The 23,480-nt window shown below is 44.2% G+C and overlaps 1 protein-coding gene across 1 annotated transcript; it reads left to right on the forward strand.

Annotated features, from left to right (window-relative positions):
• Nucleotides 1-306: 306 nt before the first annotated feature.
• On the forward strand, nucleotides 307-19,216 carry LOC129380885 (uncharacterized). Its single transcript, XM_055063060.2, has 3 exons — nucleotides 307-970; nucleotides 4,017-4,262; nucleotides 18,694-19,216. Exons 1-3 carry the CDS (start codon nucleotides 444-446, stop codon nucleotides 18,731-18,733), a joined length of 813 nt encoding a protein of 270 aa, XP_054919035.1. The 5' UTR covers nucleotides 307-443; the 3' UTR covers nucleotides 18,734-19,216.
• Nucleotides 19,217-23,480: the final 4,264 nt, after the last annotated feature.

The raw sequence follows: 23,480 nt of genomic DNA on the forward strand, positions 1-23,480 counted from the left end.
GTTAAGGGTAAAGAAAAAGAAGGGTAACGGCAATTTGGAAGTTGACACTTACGGCAAAAAATGTCATGCTGTGAAAAATGGAATTAAAAAAAATCAGTACAAAAATGTATAGAGAGGTAATTAAGAAAACAAAATTTACCAAGGTAAGATTATCCTCAATTCCTGCTAACTGTTTGACCTGCCTGGAAATCCTATTATCCCACATTTGGTCCGAATCGGAGCCGTAATACAACGGACTACACGGTAAATAAAAGTGTTTATTGTCTCCATCTCTCTCTTCCTGGGATATTTCATTTTCCAGAGTCATTGCTATCGTCAAAGTGTTTTAAAGTAAGGACCGATGAGATATTGGAGACCAGTCGAAACACAAACCTCAAGATGGAGTAAAGGAAAAAGAAGAAGGACACCGAGGTCGTGCCCTCGTGCGCTGGCGCGAGGGGCTCATGTGGCACAGGAAAAGCTCGCTCGCACTTTCGAACACGCCGGTGGCCGTGGCGCGCGCATATGCGAGCATCTCTCCGAAGAACGGGCCTGGCTTAGTGTCAGCCATGGGAATCGATGTGCCCAGCGGCATCAGAACTTATCGCCTCCTCCACGGCGGCGCGTCCGCCTTTTCGGAAGCGTCGTCACCCCAGAAGATGCCTTCGTCTATATTGCACGTCCTACTTCCGGAGAAAGCCAAGGCCGACGCGTCCTACACGTCCAGCTACTTGGCCATGGAGGACGTCCTCCCGAGGAACTGCGACCTTGTGGTCAAGACGGTGAATACAGCTGAGGAAGACGCTTGCAGCAGCGGCGCCGCACAACGGCGGAGTCTGGTTCCGAGGGCCGAGTGCGAGCGGTTCGTTGAGAACGACGTCAAGGACAACCTGTCTGAGTACAACTCCATGCAAGCACCCTGCACCGTGCAAGGAGCTGGGCACCAGGTGGAGGACGTATCGAAGGGCACCGGGCACCGGGGGATGAACAGGTAAAGATAATTCGGTCTTTTGTGCGCCATATCTAAGGGCCGTTGCAAATATCCTCAGTTTGTGAAATGACAGTTACGGTTTCCTATGTGCTGCTAAGAAAATGTAATTGAGGTTATTTCTTACTGTGCCCTATAAAGTAAGTATAGCTGTAGTAGAATGTATCAGCTAGGGTGCATGAAACATTGATTTGCGTTTAGTAACGCAATTTATTGTCGTGCTTATACACCTCACAATGCGCTACGCCAGCAGCAGTATTTCGTGTTGTTGCATTAAATACGCTATCGTCGCAGAGCGATGATAATTTAGTCACAGAAGTGCAAAAACAACATAAAAGAAAATTCTAAGTGCCTCGCCGACTGTACACAATGCACAGTTTCGTTCATATTTTAGCACAGCGTGATATTGAGGCACCTGCAGGGTTGTTAGGTTCCTTCTTGATATGCCCCTTTAAAGAGTCGCATGTATGATTAGCTGGCGCATCCATGCCACCGCTTTTACCGCGCTCTGACTTTGATGTGCGCTTGGGTGTCGACGCTTTTCCGTTGGTCGCTTCACCCCCAGGCGATGGAGGCAGATGAAGTCTTCAACCACCTTCAGGACGATGTACAGCTGCCTCACGCTGCCTGACAATGGCGTAACATCGCAATGGTGTAAACTGCACCTTTCGAAACATCTAACAAGAATAAAAGTGACCAATTATACACTGCGCTAAATATACCACTAATGTGTGAGTAAGAAGCTTAAACAACCCTTGCAAATATTGTAACAATTTCATGTAACCTGTAAACTCGCGTGTTACATATGCCCGTAAGAGAACAGGTTTACAGAACAACGATACTTTCTTTTTTTGCTGCAGAGTTACGAATCTTTATGTTTTGTGCTTATATATGTTTTAACGTGCCAATTTCGGTAAAGCTAGTAAAAGCTCGTAAGCCCTAAACCGAAATTCTGCTTGCGCCGACCGGAATTTAGGCACCTATAAAACAATCAAGTTTCATTCACATCGGTTGAGCTCTGTTGTCTAATGACAGCATTTCTGCGTTTGCAGAAATAGGAGTCGGCACTGAGATAAACCCTACTCTTTAGTCGCCGAGCTCAAATTGCGGTATACCTCACGGCGTTCCTTAAGCCTTGCGCACGACGTGATTTTCTTTGCAGATGCAAATACGGTCCGCGAGAAATGTATACATTCTTCAGTGAAGCCGAAGGACAACCAGTCCTGTTTCTTTTGTTTCTTTCATCTTGCAAGTAGTGCCACTTGCTTCGCTAGTTTTTCACCTTCGCCGTCAATCTCCTGCACCGGTCTCATACGCCGAATGCACCCGGGACGTCGGCGCTATATTGCGGGCTTTGCACTTAAGAGACGTAAATGGGCGATGACCTGAAGGCACAAACCTTTCGGTAGTCATAATCAGAGGAGATATTCTCGTGCGACCACTATCAGAGATAGTGTCACTTTCGCGAGATTTCGTGAGACTCATTCCACGAGCGCCAAGGAGGGATTGTTTCTCGCGTTTGGCCTGCGTGCCCACTATACCGCCGCCGAAAGTTATCGCCCGAGAATACGTCCCCAGAACTGGGTTCAGAGTACACTTCTGTTTTATTTATTCATTTACGCATACTGCCAATCCCTCATCGGATTATAACTTCTTTACAACTGATTGTAATATTTTCCGTAAATAGACGCTTACCAAAGTAGAATCTATCGTGTAATGAAATTTCATTTTACCGAAGCTATAAAAAAACGGAGCATTGAACAATCTACAATCGATCGAGTGGCAGAAACGCAAGGTGTGTGTGTTTGTGTGTGCGTGCGTGGGTGCGTGTGTGTGTGTGTGGGGGGGGGGGGGGGGGTTATACTGCTTTTGTCATTCCTGGATGTTTGGACGTAACTTAGTTATTTCGACTTCTATTTCAAAACATATACATACACACGCACACGCTCCCACGCACGCATGCACGCACACACCAATACCTGTTTAGCCCACTAACATTTAAAATAATTGCGGCACTACTAGATGTCTACATAGGAGGACAGGGCTGCAGTTCGCTCACAATTCAAGGAGCGCTGATCGGACGCACTAGTGAAATGACACGTCGCGACTTGCGTACCGCGACGACGTGCCCGCCGCTAATCACCGACTCTGGTCTGGCGATCCACATGCTCTGCGCGGAGACACCACGAAGCTCACGTCGCATTACCACAGCAGTGGTAATGCGACGCTCCTTTCTCGTGGAGAGCGCTGCGACCTGCGCTATATATACACGCGAAATTTCATAGAAAGAAGAACCACGGGTCAGTGGAATCACGCGCCCGTCGAGCGCGATTTATCTGTCCCCGGGTTGGGTACCTAGAAAGAAGTCGTCGATCGGTTTAAGCGAACACAGCCGAGTATTGCGTACTTTCGTCATTCACTCTTTACTTTGCATTTACTTAGCAGTCGAATATCAATGCACCCTTCAACTTAGTCGGCGCGCTGTCGCAAGAGAATGCCCTAAAAGAGTATGCGGGATGTTGCTGTGGTGGAAAGAGATTCCATTCAGGCTCCTTCAATAATCGAGGCGTGCTTACCATTTTAAGAAAGGAAAAAGCATATGCGATATTGACTTCTCCGCTCGTATACACTTTGCAAAGCAAGAGAGAATTCTTGCAGATGCCGCCTAATCAATTCTAAACGCAGCTCGGCAAAAATGACAGCTCAGCTCCCCTCCACTGAATCTTGGAAGAAAGGCCACAGCAGAAGCAATTTCCTTTCTTTTTTCCTTGCGTAAACGCAAATTCTGCGTCCTATTCCTCAAGAAGAAACTGTTCAGTAAACTGGCGGCATTCACGTCGACTAGAAGTAATTCAAGAATAGGGCGAACCGTAACTATTGGTCTTTGAGTGCTTTGGTAGGCTTGGCAGGATTGGCAGCACAACTAATTGCTAACCCGAAAACGCCTAGACTATACAAAAAAAAGGAAACGTTTTATTGAAGCAGCTGCAGTCTTTGGCAAGTGCGTTTCAAACGCTGTGTTCAATTATGGCCTGTGTTGTCAACGCAGTTCAGAGAAGCCTATTACGCGTGGAGTGGAGGCTGCCGTGAGTGGGAATCACCAGGACAAGGATTGGAGCGCAGTCGCTTGGCCCGATTACAGGTTCGAGGTCTTGGGCTGCAGACCACACATGAACCTGCGCGACACGCTGCCGCTTCGGCTGGCGGCGCTGAACTCCTGCAAGGCAGAGCGCAACCGCGACATGGACGGGATGGCAACGCCAAGCAGCAGCTGCCTTTGGAGGCTACCCACGAGGTGAGGCTAACTGGGGCCGCATCCTGAAACGATCCACTTCAGCGATACTATCAGCTCGGCCACGCCTTCACCATCTGCGCGCACTGATCATTATATTACGTTTTTTATTAGTTAATCGTGAACTAAGTAATTCTTTTTCCCCTCGGTTGCACTTACGGTTCTAGTATGTAAACTGCTACGGTTCTATGCATGTCATATATTCTATGTATTTTCTATGTACTGCCCCCCTTTTGAATGCCTCACTTTGAGGCCTGTAAGGTATCTTTAAATAAAAAAAATATATATATACTCCCTTAGGGTCCCATGTATACTTATGGAGGGCATCGTGTCACGCGTTCAGACAGACGGACGGACATCTTTCCTGGGGATGTGCCCATACAGTGCTTAGTCATTAATACTAGCTGGGGAACCTGGTTGCTGCTGGTTGGACACGCTCAGTTTACTGTCATTTGTGTATCGAACGAAGCCTATGTGTCTTGACCTGAGTGGGCCCTGCCGCTCCACCAAGTGGTGGCGTTTGAAAATAGCAGCGTGGCACCAGTGGTTGCATCGGGATCTCATGAAGGTAGACCCCAGCTGGCGTCGTACGACAACGTGCGCAGGGCAAGGAGTTTGTTGGCCTGGTACTCGGCCCAGTCGGGGAAAGCACTATAGTTTTCGCGAGTCCTAGCCTACCTAGGCTACCAGTCGGCGCACTGCGTACATATTTAGGTCGTGCAGGAATAGTCGTTGGCGGTGCGTGATCGTGCGGCAGCTGACGGGCCTTCGATGCGTTTCGTCCAGGTGCTGCGGTCGTCTTTGAAGTTGTAGAGCTGCACTCAAATTGTCCAAGGACTGGATGTAACGGCATGGTGCAGAGAGTGGGGGCGCTCGATTCTATTCCCACTCCATTCCGCAGAGTTGTGGTTTATGTGAATTGTCGGAATTCTGAGAGTTGGACCATTCCCACTCCTCGAGTAGTTGAACTAATCTATTCCAATCCTCCAATTCCAGTAAGTACGACGCTTTCTGTACAATTCCTTAGTACTTCCGCCGCCTTCCCCCTCCCCTCCCCCGTCCCTCTTGCGGGCCCTATTAATTAAAACATATTTTTGAACTCTTCACGACGTTACAAGTAATGTCATGCACTGTTTTTCCCACGCGAACAAACACGCTATGGGGCCTGTTGTCCTTGCAGTGTGTTCTTGCCGGTAATCTCTTTAATATCTGTACACTGTTATTAACCAGGGCTGTTAAAGCAGTAATCTTATCCGCGCGGGTTGAAGTCGCAAATAAATGACGTGATCGAAAAATATGTTGGTTTGTTGCGATTTTAGTACAAGTGTCTCCAAGACATGTCAAATTCGTTATAGTTGGCCGTATGACAGGCTCCAAGCCTGTCATTTATTTGGTCATCTCTTCTGAAACACCTCCCACTTAAAAAAAAAGAAGCCAACCGACAGAGCAAAGGCTTAGTCACTCTCTAGGTTTCTTAAAAACAAGAGCTAAAGAAAATGATAGAATAGAAAGTAGAGAAAAAATAGAACTCCATACAGCAGTTCTACTTTTGTAGACTGAAATCTAAAATAATAAAATGTCTATAAGCAAATGTCTGTAGACTATCTATAGACATTTGTCTATAGACATTCCACAGACTTGTCTACAAAAATAGAGCTATATACAGTTTTACTTTTACAGACCGAAGTCTATAAAATGTCTATAAGCAAATGACTATAGGCTATCTATAGACATATGTCAATAGACATTCTATAGATTTCAGCCTACAAAAGTAGAACTGTATATTCCTATATACTTTTCTCTATAGACATTCTGCAGACATTTGTCTGCAAACATGAATTTTCATTTTTCTATAGAGAGTTTATAGAGTGTCTATAGACTCCCACATTTTATAGATTATTCTACAAAAAGCGTAAGGCCATAACTCCATAGACTGTCTGTAGACAATTCTTGCGGATCAGTCTATAGCTAATCCATAGACTTTAGCCTCACAATATTTGTCGATTATTGTTAATACCGGGTGTCCAAGCTAACATAAATTCAGTGAAGTTGTTCAACGAAGAATAATGTAAAAAAAGGTCGGTGAAGTAAGATTCTAATTTAAGACTTATGGTGTTCAGCCGTCAGAGAAATGACCTGTAGATCTTGTTATAATAGTATATCTTGCACCGTGTTCTTTTAAATTCTTGTATCTTCATTGCCCAGATTGGCTAAAATAGCTGGGATCGACACCCTATATACTAGCTATATAAACCATGCATTTTACCAAATACGTTTTGATTATATATAAGCACTCGCTGCGGGGGTTGTTATTGAGCAGTCGATTGGAAATGCCTAGAAATAGGTACTGCATCCAGCATGCGTATGGGAACATACCCAGGGAACTGTACATAGAAAATCATGCATGCGGATGGAAGCAGTCGAAAAATCTCAAATGCATGTAGCCGTGAATCTCTATGGAAGACTGCAGGAGTATTTGTGCGCGAGCACATTTAACAAATATTAAAGTTGCATGCAATGCATCCGGTTGAACGAAATCTGCCAGCTATCTGCTATCTAAAAGTTAGTTTACATTTCTGTTTACATATGGCGACAAAACTTTTTGAATGTATATTATGTATGTTCACGTGTTGCTTCTCATCTGCACTTACCCATTGATGTGGATGGCTTAATAGTGCTCCTAAACCAGCTGCACTCTCTTATGTTGCATAAACAAAAAAAAATTTAAGCGAATCTACTAGCGCTGAATCATGCAATGCAAAAAAGAAATCAAGTGCACCGGCATTGAATTACCTCTTCTTTTTGCGGGGTATATTAATTTTCCTAAAATGGAGGTGTTTCGCTACGATCGCAAGAGACTCTTTACAGATTTACAGATTACTTCCCCTTGGCAAGCAAAGCGGCCAGGCCGGCCTTGACCTTCGTGTCATATGTTCCAAAGATACTGCAAGTGTATGCTGCAAATAAGTAGATGCAACAATGTGAGGCAAAAATAACAATTGTGTATTCTTTGTATGTTCATTAAGCAGCTTCATATATTTACTCAAACCATTGAAATCAATACTCAATGCGTTTTAAGTATGAGTAATGGCTGCTTGTGAATACAAATCAGTACTATTATACAATGTTTCATTTTATGGCATGATGAACAATTAAACAGTCCCAACTGCTGCTGGTGCTACAGAAACAGTATGTTTCTTTTAAAACAAGTTGATATATGACACGTCATTGTAATTATCCCAAATGATCTCTATATCAATTGCTGAAACAAGATTAGAGAGTTATTGGACTGTCTGTGCATTTTTTTGGCTGCTAATTAAATGTGCCCGCGCATAGGGATATGCTCAGAAGAGTGACTGGAGTATTCACAGTATCATGCCAAAGATTGTAATTTACTTTCCTTAATACACATATAAATGTATTTCTCATACTCTTAAATGAACGGGTCATTGGCCATAACTTCAACAGAAGGCAGATGGATTGATTGTATTGATAAGGTCTCTTAGTTTCTTACAGATAATGAGGCCTCTTGGGCATGCTAACATGGTCGCCAGTAAGGTATACTACATGAGCACCCGAAATACCAAGCGAGCACTTTGTGTCAAGGCACGACAGATATGCACCTCCTAGGAAACAAAACTGAAATTATAGTTCGAATGAATGCAATCACAGTAAATTATTTAAGGTGCTCTCAAACATGGGTAATGTTTCTATGGTTTAGAGGTTCAGGACTTTTAGTTAGCGAAAAAAAAAATGAGTAAGAAATGCCATGTCAGTATGCTTGACTTTCATTTTTTTTTTCAAGAAATGGGACCAATTTGCCTAAATTTTTTATGAGGTGAAACGTTTCGAAAATATGCTTACTAGAGAGATTCTCTGAAAACCTTGTATGACATATAACAAGACAGCATACCTATGTTGACATTTTCAAGTTCCCCGATCTTCTTCCAATCCTTCCCTAGCTGTGTTTACGAAAATTCCCTGGCAATCTATGACACCCGCAGCTTAAGTGCAATAAAAATATTGTGGTTTAGTGCTGTAATGCAGTGATTTGGGCTTGTTCGTATGACATCGTGAGGCATATAGCGCGTGAAAAGACTAGGAGGAAAGGAAGACGTGACAGCGCCTATGTGTGTCACGTCTTCCTTTCGTCCTTGTCTTTTCACGCGCTATAAGCATCACGATCTGGTTTATTAATGCTTGCCAAGTACTGCCAGTCCATAAAACTTAGATAAAACGAATAGCACGTCGGTCACTTGACATGCAGTATTAGATTCAACTGAATTGAATCCCCTGTCTATTAAAGCTGACAAAGGCTTGGGCAAGTTCGTAATTGATGGTAACGCGAGCACAGCGCGGAAGACAAGGACACAGAGACACACACGTAAAGGAAATGCAACAATGTGAGGGAAAACTATTCAAGGAGTTATTTTTACGGTTCAATTGTAGTTTTAATATAATTTTATCTCATCATTTATGTATTTAGTTAACTTGGTTTAACTCGACTAAATACTACTTCGCAATATGAATCAGTACCATTATGATGTTTGATTTCGTTGCAGCATGAACGGTACGTTTCGTTTCAAGATAGGTTCATGTCACGCATATTGTACTTATCAAAATAATAAGCAAGTGCGATAATCCCAAACGATTCCTATGATAATAAGTGCTGAAACAAAGATACCCGGCTGGACTGTGCACATTTTTCGGGTGTTAATGCAATATGCCCGTGCCGAACGAACATGCTCAGCATAGTGACTGCAGTTATGAACAATCACGTTAAGAATTGCAATTTATTTCAGCTTAGAACAGTTTTCAATGTGCCTTTTCTCATGCTTCGAAATGAATACACTTGCCACACTTTCAGTAGAATGCACATAAATGGGGGGGGGGGGGGGGGGGGGGTATTGATAAGATTACTGCGCAGCTAAAACAATTACGATCTCTTAGGTGTGTTGATAAGGATAGAATAAGTCCAATGTCCACTAAATGGTTGTAATAATTTGTGCGTTATCTACTAAGAAAAGACCACCAAATGGATAATCTGGCTGTTTTATTTTTTTGTACAGAGCATGTAGTATACATTCTGTCCAAGACGGTACTGAACGCAACAGTAATGAAAACCGGGACACTTATTACGCACGACAAAGGCTGCATACCATGCACGATTGGCAAAATGTGAATCTGTGTCAGCAGCTGCCTGGTGATTAACAGCACGTAAACTGCATAACGCGTAAGCATGAAAAGGCGCGTAATCATTTTCAAATAGCAGGAAAAATAACTTCTCCTGCTAAACTGTTTAAAAAAGAGAGAGAAAAAAAAAGAAATCTTCCAACTATCGTCAAACGCAATGCCTTCAGTTTGAAACGTGTAAAGCTGCTTCCCGAGCAACTAATTTATTGTACTCTAATTTTTTTGGCTACGTCACGAAGCTGCCAGTGACTGAGCTTATCGCATGTTTCATGCTGTTTTCTATTTCATCTCACACCTTACCACAATCGGTATACCGGCTGTTCGCTCAAGTTAAGATGACCTTTGGTGACGTCCCACCCTATAGCCTTCATCGGCATATAGAAACCCGTAAAGAATAATTCGAATTGCAAAAAAGTATACGGAGTTTTTCACTTAAGTTTAGCCAGACTTGATGATATGCAAATGCTACGTAGCTGGAGAGGACCAAGGTAATGTTGTTTGCCGTCGCTTGGGGATACTGAGATTATTTTTTGCATTCCCCCTGATTAGATGGTTAGTGTTATCATAATTTCACAATTGCTGTAATTAGATGAAAATTCTCAATGGGAAAATTGTAGAGCAATATGACAAACTCGCGATACAGCTTTCTGTTGCTCAACACGTGCTCCATAGAAGTGTTTTTCCCGAGCGTGAAGAAGCCCGCGATTACGCGCAATGTCCCTCGAGCGGGCAGTTAGGCGCGCGTGTGTGTGTGAAGAACTACGTAGACTGGGAATAGACAAAAGAAATTACACCTTATCATCATCATCATGATCAGCCTGTTTTATGTCCACTGCAGGACGAAGGCCTCTCCGTGCAATCTCCAATTACCCCTGTCATGCGCCAACGGATTCCAACTAGCGCCCGCGAATTTCCTCATTTCATCGCTCTATCTAGTATTCTGTCGTCCTCGATTGCGTTTCCCTTCCCTTGGTACCCATTCTGTAACTATGATGGTCCAACGGTTATGTAACCTGCGCATTACATGACCTGCCCAGCTCATTTTTTTTCTCTTGATGTCAATTAGAATATCGTCTATACCCGTTTGCTGTCTGATACAAACCGCTCTCTTTCTGTCTCTTAACGTTATATGCCTAGCAATCTTCATCTCATCGCTCTTTGCGCGGTCCTTAACTTCTTCTCAAGCTTCTTTCTCTGTCTCCAAGTCTCTGCTCCATATGTCTGCCCCACTAGTAAATATATATGTGCCCCACTTGTAAAATGCACTGATTGAACACCTTCCTTTTCAGTGATAATGATAAGCTTGCAGTCAGGAGCTCGCAATGTCTTCCGTATGCATGTCTGCTGTATTTATCGTTACCTTTGTCTTCTGCATATTAATTTTCGATCCCACTCTTACACTCTCTCTATAAAGGTCCTCAATCATTTGTTGTAACTCGCCTGCATTGTTGCTGAATAGAACAATATGTCATCGGATAACCGAAGGTTGGTGAGATTTTCGCTATCAATCTTTACTCCTAAGGCTTCCCAATTTAATAGCTTGAATACTTCTTCCAAGCACGCAGTGAATAGCATTGGAGAGATTTTGTCTCCCTGTCTGACCCCTTTCTTTATAGGTATCTTCCTGCTTTCCTAGTGTAGAATTAAGGTAGCTGTGGAATCTCTTTAGATATCTTCCAAGAAATTTACGTGAGCGGCATGTACTCATTGATTACGTCATGTCTCTGACTGCTGGCACCTCTACTGAATCAAACGCCATTTAGTAATCTATGAAAGCCATATGATCCATTGTAGTCTCCCTTCCTGAAGCCAGCCTGTAACATTGGTTGGCTAAAGTCCAATGTTCCCCGTATTCTATTGCAAATTGTCTTGGTGAATATTTCATATAATAGTGCAAGTAAGCTAATGGGCCCACAATTTTTAAATTCTTTAACGTCTCCCTTTTTGTTGATTAGTATAATGTTTGCATTCTTCCAGTGTTCTTGGACCCTTGAACTCGTTAGACACTTCGTCCAGAGAGCCGCCAGTTTTTCAAACATTGTTTCCTCCATGTTTGATTAAATTGACTGTTATTCCATCTTATCCTGCCGCTTTTCCCCATTTCCTCTCTTGCAAGGCCCTTGTGACCTCATCGCTAGTTACAGGAGGAGTCTCTGCAACCCGTCCATTACTGCTTCGAATGGAGTTATCGTGGCTCCTCTGGGTATTGTACAGGTCTGTATAGAATTCTTCCACTTATTTTACTATATCTTCGAGACTGCCGATGATATTACGCTGATTATCTTTCAGTGCATACATCTTGGTTTGTCCTATGCCAAGTTTCTTTCTCACTGATTTCAGGCTGCGTTCATTTTTTACGGCTTCTTCAGTCTTTCTCACGTTATAGTTTCGAATATCACTTATTTTCGCCTTGTTGATCAGTTTTGACAGTTCCGTGAATTTTATCTTATCTCTTGAGTTGGACACTTTTATTTTTTGTCGGTTCTTTATTATGTCCTTTATTACTTGGGAGAGTTTGCCTACTAGTTACCATGGTGCCTTGCCTCCCAGTTCAATTGCTGCCCCTGAAGCCAACCTAGTTACGGTTTCATTCATTAGCTCAATGTCATCATCATCTCTCTGTTCTAAGGCTGCATATTTGTTTGCAAGTACCAGCCTGAATTTGTCTGCTTTTACTCTTACTGTCTCTACGTTGACCTTTTTCTTCTTGACCAATTTTGCTCTCTCTGTTTTCAAATTGAGGTGAATCCTAGCCCTCACTAACCTATGATCACTGCACTTTACCCTACCTATAACTTCTACATCCTAAACTATGCTGGGATCAGCAGAAAGTATGAAGTCAATTTCATTTCTTGTTTCCCATTAGGGCTCTTCCATGTCCACTTTCTGTCGTTACGCTTCCTGAAAAAGGTGTTCATTATTCGCAGCTTACACCTTTCTGCGAACTCTACCAGCATCTCTCCTCTAGCGTTCCTAGAATCGACGACGTACTTGCCAATTGCTTGTTCACCAGCCTGCTTTTTCCCCACTTTCGCATTGAAGTCGCCCATTGCTACACTATACTGAGTTTGCACTTTTCTCATCGCTAATTCAACATCATCATAAAACTGATCTACTTCCTCATCATCGTGACTGGATGTTGGAGCGTAGGCTTGTACTACCTTTAATCTATACCTCTTATTAAGTTTGATTACGACTACAGCTGCCCTCTCATTATTGCTGTAGAATTCGTCAATGTTGCCCGCTATGTGCTTATGGATTACGAAACCTACCCCGTAGTTCTTCTTATCTAGGAGATCTCTATAGCAGAGGACATGTGCGGTATTCACCAATGTATAAGCCTCACCACTTCTCCGAATCTCACTAAGCCCGATGTTATCCCAAACAATGTCTGATAGTTCCTGAAAGAGTCCTGCTAAGCTAGCCTCACTCGAGAGGGTTCCGGTGTTAAACGTTGAAAGGGTCAGTTTCCATTGGCAGCCTGCCGGACCCAGATATTCTTAGCACCTTCTGCTACGTTACAGGTCTGACCGCCGCCTTCGTCAGGTGCTCCGCAGATGCTGAGGACTGAGGGCCATTGGGTAATTGGGTGAGCCATGTGGGAGGGGGTGGCCGAATACTGCACCAGGAAGGCCAATTCCTGTTCTGGTGAGGCAATGTCTTGTTGAAGCTTAGTGGCCCTCCCTAATTTGGTTGTACCTAGATTAGTATAGCCCAACTCGCTCTCGGCACCTTTTGCCGATGACTGGCGTCACCGCAAGCGTGCAGATGTTGCGTACTGGAGGAGGTGAATTTCAAGCTCACCATCGTAGAAAAAAAACCTCATCCTTATCAACTTTTGTCTATAGACAATCTATAAACCGGGAGTAGACAAAAGTAATCAACACCTTATCCACTCTCGTCTATAGACAGTCTATAGACAAGGAACCAATAACGATAAATGGTGACTGTATCGAATTTTGTCTAGAGGTAATCTATTCGGCGAAAGTAGACAAAACGAAAAAAACATCTTATCGACTTCTATTTAGAGACCATCTTTAGAATTCGAGTAGACAAAAAGAAATAGAAACCTTATCGCTCTCGTCGATAGACATTCTATAGGCAAACAATGGACAAAAGTAAAAAGAGGCTGTATTGACTTTCGTCTATAGACAGTCTAAAGAGCGGACATAGACAAAAAGAAACGTCTTATCTACTTTTTTCTATAGACCGTGTGTAGAATGCCAGCAGACAATAAGAAATAGAAAGCATTTGGACTTTCGTCTAGAGGCAGTCTATAGATAAATGATGGACAAAAGTAAATAGTGACTGTATTGACTTTCGTCTATAGACAGTCTATACAGGGGACACAGACAAAAAGAAACAAACATCTTATCGACTTTTTTCTATAGACCGTCTATAGAATGTGAGTAGACAAAAATAAATAGCCATCTTATCGACTTTCGTCTATAGACAGTCTATAGACAAATATTAGAAAAATAAACAGACTGTATTGACTTAATTTTCGTCTATAGACGGTCTATAGAGGAGACAAAGACAAAAAGAAACTAACATCTTATCGACTTTTTTCTATAGACCGTCTATAGAATGTGAGTAGAAAAAAGAAATAGAAACCTTATGAACTTTCGTCTATAGACAGTCTATAGACATTGTATCAACAAAACACCAAATCTATGGAAAGGGAAGGTCGTCTATAAAAATTCTATGGACTTTCTATAGACAGTCTAAACTCATTTTTTTAAGGGGCAGGCCAAGACATGGCAGCGGTGCACTGCATCGATTATTGTACATTAACGGTACTCTTCGATCACTGGGAAAATGGTACCATTGGTCACCACGCCAACTATATGCCCTGATAGCGTGGGTCAGCTGCCCATTTTTGAGACGCGCCGGCGGTGTAGGCTAGAGTTATTGTGGCAGAACACATGTCACGATTAATGTCGAGGTTAATGCGATTGGCAATGAAGCAATGTAGCAATACACGGTACGGCCACCGCAGAGATGCATCATGTGTGAAGCATGTATGCAGCCGGGCTCCTCTCTCGCGCTTCGCTCTCGACACACTAAGCCATCTAGCGCCACCGCAACGCATTTCTCGTGTGGCGCACGTTTGTATTAAAATTCAGACAAGATATTCTAAATACTTACTCCACCCACCATCGGAGAAATTTATGACTTTTGTCGTTGAATGGCAGAGTATCTACGCAGCGACATGGCACATACTCAGTGAACCAAGTTGGCGTCACAGAGATTCATTGGTGGTCGGCACACACCCAGTTACAGATAGCTAGTGACCCAAGTCGGCATAAAATATGTTCATTGAAAAGCGGAGCATACTCGGTAACCCATGTTGGCCGTGAAAAAGGTTTATTGAATAGCGACACATACCTTCTGGCGCATTCAGTGATATACACCAAATTACCAAGTTTGTGGTTAAGAGGTTCATTGAACAGCGGTATGTACCCACTTGCACACACCCAATTACCCAAATTGCCATCAATGATGTTCACTGATGTGTGGCACATGGCTAGTTTCACGACCCCAGTAATCCAAGTTGAGGTGAACAAGGTTCATTGAAGAGCTGCACATAACTAATGGCACATCCCCAATAACACAAATTGGCGTGAAACGGGCTAACTGATGAGTGGCACATGCACAATATCATATACCCATGACTATTGCTTTCGAACGCGGTTCCCTCACCACAGCGGTGCGATGCTCTAACCAGTAGACCATGAACTACCCAGCGACCCAAGTTGGCGGGAAAACGGTTAGATACGCAGGCAGACAGGCAGCCAGATAGACAGATATTCCCGGCAAAATGCGTGAAATGTCCTAATAATGCGAATTGCATCTAAAAAATCGGCAGAACCCACCTCGCGATGACTATCGACGGTAATGGGTTCAGCATTGAATCAATACAGCAAAACAACGTATTGCCACCGTCGTAACGAGTGCCACATACCGAGCTTACACAAGTTGGCTTCAAATACTGTTCATTGATTAGCGGCACGCACTTACTGGCACATAGCTAGTGCTCCATGTCGGCGCCAAAGAGTTTCATCGAAGAGCGGCACATACATATGTACAACATTCCCACATGCTCAGTGAGTCAAGTTTGTCAGACGGTTCGTTTCGAAACCAGTTCCCCAAGCATATCAGCCCGATGGTATAACCATTCAGCCATGGATTACACAGTGACCCAGGCATGCGAGAAAACCGTTAGATACAAGCATACAAAGTTCTAGCATACAAGCATACAAGTTCTAGCGCAGAACTTCCAAAGCAGCAGACAGAGGCACGAACGGAACAGGCGGTTATGAGAGGCGCCAGGCTCGCATGGGCAGCATGACACGAGGGTCAAAGGTATGGGCTGAAGGAGATCCCGACAGTGACGAGGCAAGAGGTAGCCAAGGAATAATGTGTTTACTTCTTAACGATGACGAAGTACGATGACGAAAAGGCACGGAACGCCAGAGGCGCCGGCCTTTTATATCCACCGGAGGAGGAGGTTACAGCTCTGCACTACCGGGCGCGTGCAGTCTGTCCGAGAAGGGTGCCAACAAGGGAGAGAGCACTGCGCGTTCCGACATGCCTGCAGCTCGGCGGCGAAGCACCTTCTCAAGAAGCTGTGCTTGGAGTCTAGCGGTGAAGCATCACCGGGGAAGCCTTTGCGGCTGAGGGCCGCAGCGCGTTCATGACAATGCGCTAACTTCCAACTAACGCTTAATGCCAGATGCTCTGAATATATACTGCAAAATAGACAAAAAAGAAAAAGAACATAATGAATCAATTGATCGTACCAAGGCGTGTGCGTTACTGAGCGCTTGTTACCAGCTCCCTTCAAGAAAAGTTTTTTATTTCGCAAATAACAAAAGAGGCGATGACCTGACGCACTACTAATCATCGCTATTCATTACTGTAGCTTCAACATTCTCACGCGTGCAACGATCTTTGTCTCTCAACAAGACTGCAGTGTTGTCAAAACACGGAGCACACCGACAATCACGACAGTGTAACACCAATTGTCCTTGTCCTACCTTTGTCATGTTCCTGTTGTGCTCCTTTGATATTTTCCCACCTCTATTATTTATTTATTAAAACAGCAACTACAGTGTACAGCGATCCAGTGAAATCAACCTCTTGCAAATCTGTGTGCGTTTAGTATCTTCAAAATAACTGAGAACTTAACCATGCTTCGGATAGGCTCAAGGGTTAACTGGTTGAACCGAACCGTGTTGGCCCAGGCCAGACAGGGCCTGAATCTATTGGGCCCAGTCTGGGCCCAGTAGGGAGCGTAAAAGACGACCCGCGCAGCGCTCTACGTTGCGATACAAGCAAGGTTCATGTGCTTTCTGAATAAAATTCACGATTTTTGAATATCTTTCATTGAGCATTTACGAACTCCATTTTTTTCACCACACCTCTATGACCGTATATTTTTGGCCGCAATCCTTGTGTCGTACAGGCCAAGCTGTTGTCTTCTTTCAATGCAGTATAACATTGGAATGCAGAAATGCTTCCGGATTTTCGAAAGCGTAGACTACTGTGTTCATTATAATTACCGCGGCAGAGGTAGTCACCTATACGTGGATACTAAAAGAGCCGATATTGAGTAAAAATTGAGGAGTGTAATGAATTTACCAAGTCTACTTTAGTCTAATTGGCAAGCTTTGTGGTCTTGTAGTCTCATTTTAAAATAGACACTTACCGTTCCAGGACTACGTGCCCATTCCACTCCAACTACATTGCGCAATCTCGGGCTCCCATTCCACTGCCATTCCACCATGCCGACTGGTCCGTCATTCCGCTTACATTCCATACCGATTGTTGGAAAATGTGTGGAATAGTTCCAGAATCATTCCAACTCCGGTGTTCCACTTCTCCATGACCTGGTGCTTGCCGAATCATTGAATGAGGGGAGTTGGTTTATTCTACTAGTTTTTGGGAGCTCATGCGTCGCGGAGCGTGAGAGCCTAAAACCACGACATTTTTTCGCATTTTTCTTGTTACAGGGAAAGTGCTGGAAAAAATCATTACGCAGGACATATCGGGCTGAAAAAGATTCAATGAACTCTGTGAATGACTTAACAAAGGGTTCCTCGTCGAAAGACATATTCTTAGTTTAAAAATTATCTTTTTTATCTGACCTTCTCTGGCCCACTAAGTAATTACTTAACAATGCTGTCCCGGTGGCTGAAGAGGACTTAATACCGAACGCTGTGGGAGCTGATATTCTATATTGTAACCGCTTTTCTTTTTTACCAATTCGGATAACGTTAGCTGGAACGCAATCTATACCATGGAAATTCGACCAACGCACTATTATTGCGTGTAAATACGGAATAAGTAATGTATATTACCTTCACATATCATTCTGTTCATAGGCATCACAAATATCATTTAATGTAACAGCGCGGGACGTTTAGCGGCTTCTGTGAATTTCTTGAATTTGTCACGTTCGGCCTACCCTGTTGTAGGGGCACTGCGTATGTACCACTCTGACACAGAGGTGTGAAAGCCCTTGATGTATCTACACATGCGTATTAGATTTCTCTGCATACACTTCTCCTGGCTCTTATTCCTTGAACAAACATCTAAAATCACCTTGGTCCTCGTGACATCGTAGCGCATCACTTTGGGAAAAACTTCGATAATGTTCTAACGTCATGTGACTGCGGTTAGGCCTTCTTGCCTAGAAGAGACAGATAAATGTTCCGTTCATTCTTCAATATAAGGAATATGAAATTACTATAGTTTCCTCCGCAGCATACTAAATTATCCGTACAGAAACACCATTATTAGGAGCTTCAGACATGCCCGAAACCTCAAATATCCCTACACTGCCCGATAGCGCGTTCAGTCTGCTATACAAAATATTTTATTTCTTGCGTGGGCCGCATGGTACACATTTCATTTCATCTCATCTATTTCTCCTTAAAGGCCCGAAGGCATTACAGAAGGGGGGCATAAGAGCATAAAGACGTGTGAACTTTAATGATTTGAACAAAAATGCAAAAATATACGCCAGAAATACAGTCAGGGAAGTGAAAAATACAATTGACAATACGTTGAGTAAATAAAGGTAAACAGTAGAAAAATATCAGAGCAGGTACGTATCTATTAAGACGTGTTAAGTTTATTATGATATTTATTGAGATTCATTAAGATGCACTCAGCTGTATTGATTCTCTTCGTGGCTCAGTCGCACACAATCGCACATATCCTCTTCTTCCGGCAGGTTGCCCCGGTCCAGGCTTGCTGGCCGTACGGTGGTGTAGGCGCGGGACGCAGCCCGATGTCGACCGGAGGCGGCCGTCAGTTCGTGCAGCATCGCGCTTGTGCCGGCCGTCATCTCGGCAGCACCGCGTCCTGGCTGTCGCTGCGGAACAGCAGCAGGTCCTCCGGGCGCTCGTGCTGCTTCCCATCCTGTATTGTCGGTAGCTGAGGAGCAGACGGTGCGCTCGCTGCTGTCAACGTGACGGGCAACACCCGACTCTTCACTAGACGCGTGGAGGCGGGTTGTACAGCCCGCCACGCTGAGCTGCTGGTCTCGTCGGCCGAGGCTTGTCGAGCACGCTCGCGGCTACCGCTGCGAGCTAGTCTCGGCGACGCTGAACTCGGGACGATCGTGCAGCGAAACGGGGGGCCCGCTCTCTTTCGGCGCCTGTGTTTATCGTTTGAATTTTTTTGGATTTTCGCAATTTATTCGTGTGAATGTTTTATTGTTCTATGTGCTTGAAATAAACTTTATTGTACTTGAAGTGGCGTTTCTGAGAAAGATTCCGTGAACACGCATTTAATGCGCGGCGATAAGGGGCAAGAAAAAAAGTTGGGAAAATGTCATTTCCTTCTTACTGTTCCTCTTATTTTCAATATTATCCCTGGGAACACCAGCAACGAGAGCGCAATCATTTCAGAGGCTACAACGTGATGTGGACAACACCACGTAATCACATGCGTGCCAGGCCAGACGAAGAGTATTGTAAAACCACTCGGCTCTGGCCTACTCAAATGAAATCTTGCTCACACTAGGATAAAGTTCACTTGGAATTGCACTAAGACCTATTGCACTTCTCGCTAAGAAGTCCTGTCAAACTTTGTTTCGGAAATTCTTTGGAATAAGTGCAGCAGGACACGGACACATCTTCGTATACGCAGAGAAGTGTGTTCACCTCTGCCATAGTTATGAGAGGCACCTGTGGTCTGCTCGTTATGGCGGGAACCTAGAATATTGACCGATTAGGGCCTGAATGTTATCTCAACAAAAAAGATCGAGTGCAGGTATGCACTGTAGTGTTCCTGGTCGCTGGCGCCGTTTTCTGTCAGCCTACCATTACGGAGTGAACGAGTAGCAGTCAAGTGGTTTTTACTCAGTGGGAGCTGTTCTTGACACTTCTCGCGAATTTCACAGCCACGATTATGGTGCTCGCAGAAATTCCGCCATTATCGTCACAGTGTTTTGATAAGGAGAGGCATCGCAATAAGTCATTACGCTTATATGCCTCAAAAGTTCCATCACCCGGCCCCGTAAGTATGGTCTACCACTCTGGAAACTTCCAGACCAATCAACTGGGCAATGCTAAGAACAACAATACCTTGCGATCAAAGTTGCCGTTTCGGAACGCGGCGAACGAGGGAGGCATAAGCCATCACTCAGAGCCAAGGAAGTTCAGCTAAACCGTTGCCGTAAATGAAACTTTATCGTTGCTTTACACATACTGCCGTCAAACGTAGCTAGGTACAAAATAGGATCGGTAATACGCAAATCAAACAATATCAAGTAATACACTTGGTGCAATGCCAGTACAGTACAACGCCATAATACAGTGCTAGAAAGACTGCAGTACTAAAACAATCGAGTATGATGGAAGATAGCTCCTCATGGTTTTTCTATATCCACAACGTTTGCTGGTAGCCTAGCTGTTACAGCTTCGGGCTATTTTAAAGGAAAACGATTACTGAAACCAGTTTGTGAACCATTTTTGCTCTACATGTGTATTATGTTTGTTTCGTGTAACATACAGCGTTGTCTCGCGCATGTATCGAATTTTTCTCAATTAACACATGGTCGCCCACTATACTGTGAAAGAGAGTAACCATGTTGTTATTTATTCTTGAATCAGGAAAGGATAAGTTTGATATCTGGTAAAGTGAACATACTGAGTATTTTCTACTGTAAGAAGAGGAAATGAAACGCGCGCCGTTGAGCCTGTTCCAGTTGTGCGATAAACGTCTGTGTGTGTAGGTCCCAGGCCTCGCAGGGGCATTGAGCTATCGCTCTTAGCAATTCGTAACATGCTAGCTTCGTTTCTGGCGTAGTGTATTTAAGCATTCGTCTAATGTAGCCTAGTCTTTTGTTAGCTTTACCAACTATATGTATTGTCCAGACTGAATTTGGCGTTATGTGGACCCGAAGTGTTAGTATTCTGTTACTTTCTGCAGTTACTAAGGGCGTTCCGAAAGTAGGTTTCGTCATTTTTTTTTAAGGAGAAGATGGTACACGAGGTGAAACAAACAATCGTCATAAGAATTGATCCACGCCCGTTGCTAGCTCAACGATGGAAGGAACGTCAGCATAGGAGGAATGACGCATGCGCAGAGCGCCGAAGAAGAGAGTAGCAGCAGACCCGCGTGCCCGAGGTTATTCGAGCATAGAGTTTCCTACAATATATTAGAGGGAACTCTGGCACTGCAATCGTTGAGCCACCATGGCAATGACGGGAAGTACATGGATTTGTCCGATCTTCGTGCTTGTGGATTCAGACGTTCTTGTTGATTCGTTTTTGCGCTTTGCGTGCCTTCATTGTAAATTTCACAGCAATCTAAACTTTTTTAAGTGCAAAAGTCGCCGCCAACAAGCAAAACCGCTGCTAATTGCAACGGTTAAGCTTGGCGAGGTGGCCAAATCGAAACGCACCAAGTGTCCCAAGGCACTGGCTGCCCCGCGATAAATTCATAAGGTATTTATATGTTGCTTGACAATACATGCGTCCGTGGCGTAATGCTTTCAATAACGGGAGTCTGTGCTAGAGGTCCTGTGTTCGAATTCTGCCACTGGACAATTTTAATAATATTTACTTAATTATTTATTACGCAGTGTTTTGTTGAAAACTACGAGTTTACAAAGTCACCAAGCCGTTTGAAGCCAAAAGTTTAGGCAAATCCATGTACTTCCCATAATTCCTGTGCTGGCTCAACCACTCCCATTGCAGCTCTCGTAGACACTAGAAAGATTAAGTTTAGTTCTGCAATCCCTACGCCTCACTTCTTCACTCGCTCCCAACCAGTTGTCAGCGGTGGCGCTCCACTAGCGATGGTTCGTGGTGAGGGCGGAGCAGGGCGGAGCTTCGACGTCACGAAACGGCCCCTGGCGGCTACTCTCGTGGCGTTAGCGTGCCTGTTCTCTCTCGGGACTGCGCCGGGTACGTACATGCTTCCTCTCGTCCGCCGACACCTTTGTGACTAGGACTGAGCTCACGCACGGTGCCTTTGCCCGTGCGGGGAGCGCGTACCTCGTGTTGATCCTGTCCGGACGCTAAGCCTAAGAACGGGTGCCTAGTGCTCGCGCGAGGTCGTACCACGCCGAGCCGCACTCATCGGAGGCCCAAGCCGAAGGAGATTGCCCGAGTTCTCGCGAGTTGGCCCATTGGTTATCGCGAGAGAAAGTAGCATAGCCGCCGTGTCCCAGCTTCAGTCTGTGCTCTCGCAGCGACGTGCTATAGACGTCCCTGACTGCATTTTCCGCCTTTGGTGGGGGACGACAGAGACAATGCGTGCACTTTCACGTTTTTTGGGTGACACGGGCCTGGACTCACGCCTGTGATACCAGTTGTGTAATGTGTCATTCACCTCGTTCCTCCCATTATCATCCCCCATTGTGACCCTTTTTCTTCCCCTCTTCCCCTTCCCTTACGTAGAGTAGCAGGCCAGATGCTCCATTATCCGGCCGACCTCTCTACATTTCCAATCATTAAAATACTTCTTCTTCTTCCTCTTGAGACCAGGCGTTTGTCCAGTGTCGGGTATCACTGTATCACTGCAGTGTCGGGTAAACTGTATCAGTTAACTCAGGGCAATACTGTGTTCTTGCATGCGTCGCCCGGTAGCCCTTGCGGCCTGAGCTCGCGCGCAGCGGCGCTAGAGGTGACGACTGACGCGGCCCTGTGGCTCGCTAAGCTCGAACCCGCGGGGGGTCAGTACTCCTGTGAGACCCTAAGACCCCACAAGGTTTCCCGTGTGAAGCCAGGCACAGAATTCAAAAAGGTAAAAACTTGTTTAAATAACTTCTCGCTTTAGTCGGATATTTAGCCCAGAATAATTGCAGCTGGTAGAGGACCTATATGATCGGACACTCTAAGGTCAAATAATTGTGCGTATTTTATACCAGTTAAAGGCTCAATTACAGATCAATTCCACCGGTCTACCACACGTAATCTAGAACAAAAGAAAGTCAACGAATGTCGTACTGATTACGTTAAAACGAATGATACGTTTAGAATTCCAGTCTTGTTATACGAGTGACATAAATTTAGAATGTACCTCCCTGCAGCCGTGGTATTAAATAAATATTCCAAGTAACTGAGTATAAGCTTTATCAACAGTTCTGTTCCTAGTAATTTGTATCCCTCATATGTCCCGACGTCGCAGTACTTCTGCAGCACATTGACCCCTTTTTTTTCCTTATTGATATGTTGCGAAGAGTGAATTTCATACTTGTATCATTAGATGTGTTTATAATATGTGCCTAGTTGTGTATATGTTACATCTAAATTTACTCTAATGCGGGAGGTTATTTGTTAACCAAAGTGCTCTCTGTACGCTTATCAACTAGCTGCCACTGTATGCCAGCTTTCTCCGTGCCTGAATACCTTGGTAAGATTTTATAGTTACTTAAATTGATTGATTGATTGATTTTTCTTAAAACTTGGCTAACGTAACCCAGGACACCCGATATACCAATGCAACAACAGCGAGTAGATGGTGATAGTCCTTAATTTTCTACAGCAAGTCCAAAGGAAATAATTA

This window comes from Dermacentor andersoni, chromosome 1 (genome assembly GCF_023375885.2).
Source record: "Dermacentor andersoni chromosome 1, qqDerAnde1_hic_scaffold, whole genome shotgun sequence".
Classification (NCBI taxonomy): domain Eukaryota; kingdom Metazoa; phylum Arthropoda; class Arachnida; order Ixodida; family Ixodidae; genus Dermacentor; species Dermacentor andersoni.

What these genes read in the sequence shown, in the direction of transcription:
- LOC129380885 (XM_055063060.2), top strand. Translation starts at nt 444, where the DNA reads ATGTGGCACAGGAAAAGCTCGCTCGCACTTTCGAACACGCCGGTGGCC. An exon ending in GGGCACCGGGGGATGAACAG is followed by an intron (nt 971 to 4,016) that starts GTAAAGATAATT and finishes TTGTCAACGCAG; the next exon opens with TTCAGAGAAGCCTATTACGC. An exon ending in CTTTGGAGGCTACCCACGAG is followed by an intron (nt 4,263 to 18,693) that starts GTGAGGCTAACT and finishes TTCTTCCGGCAG; the next exon opens with GTTGCCCCGGTCCAGGCTTG.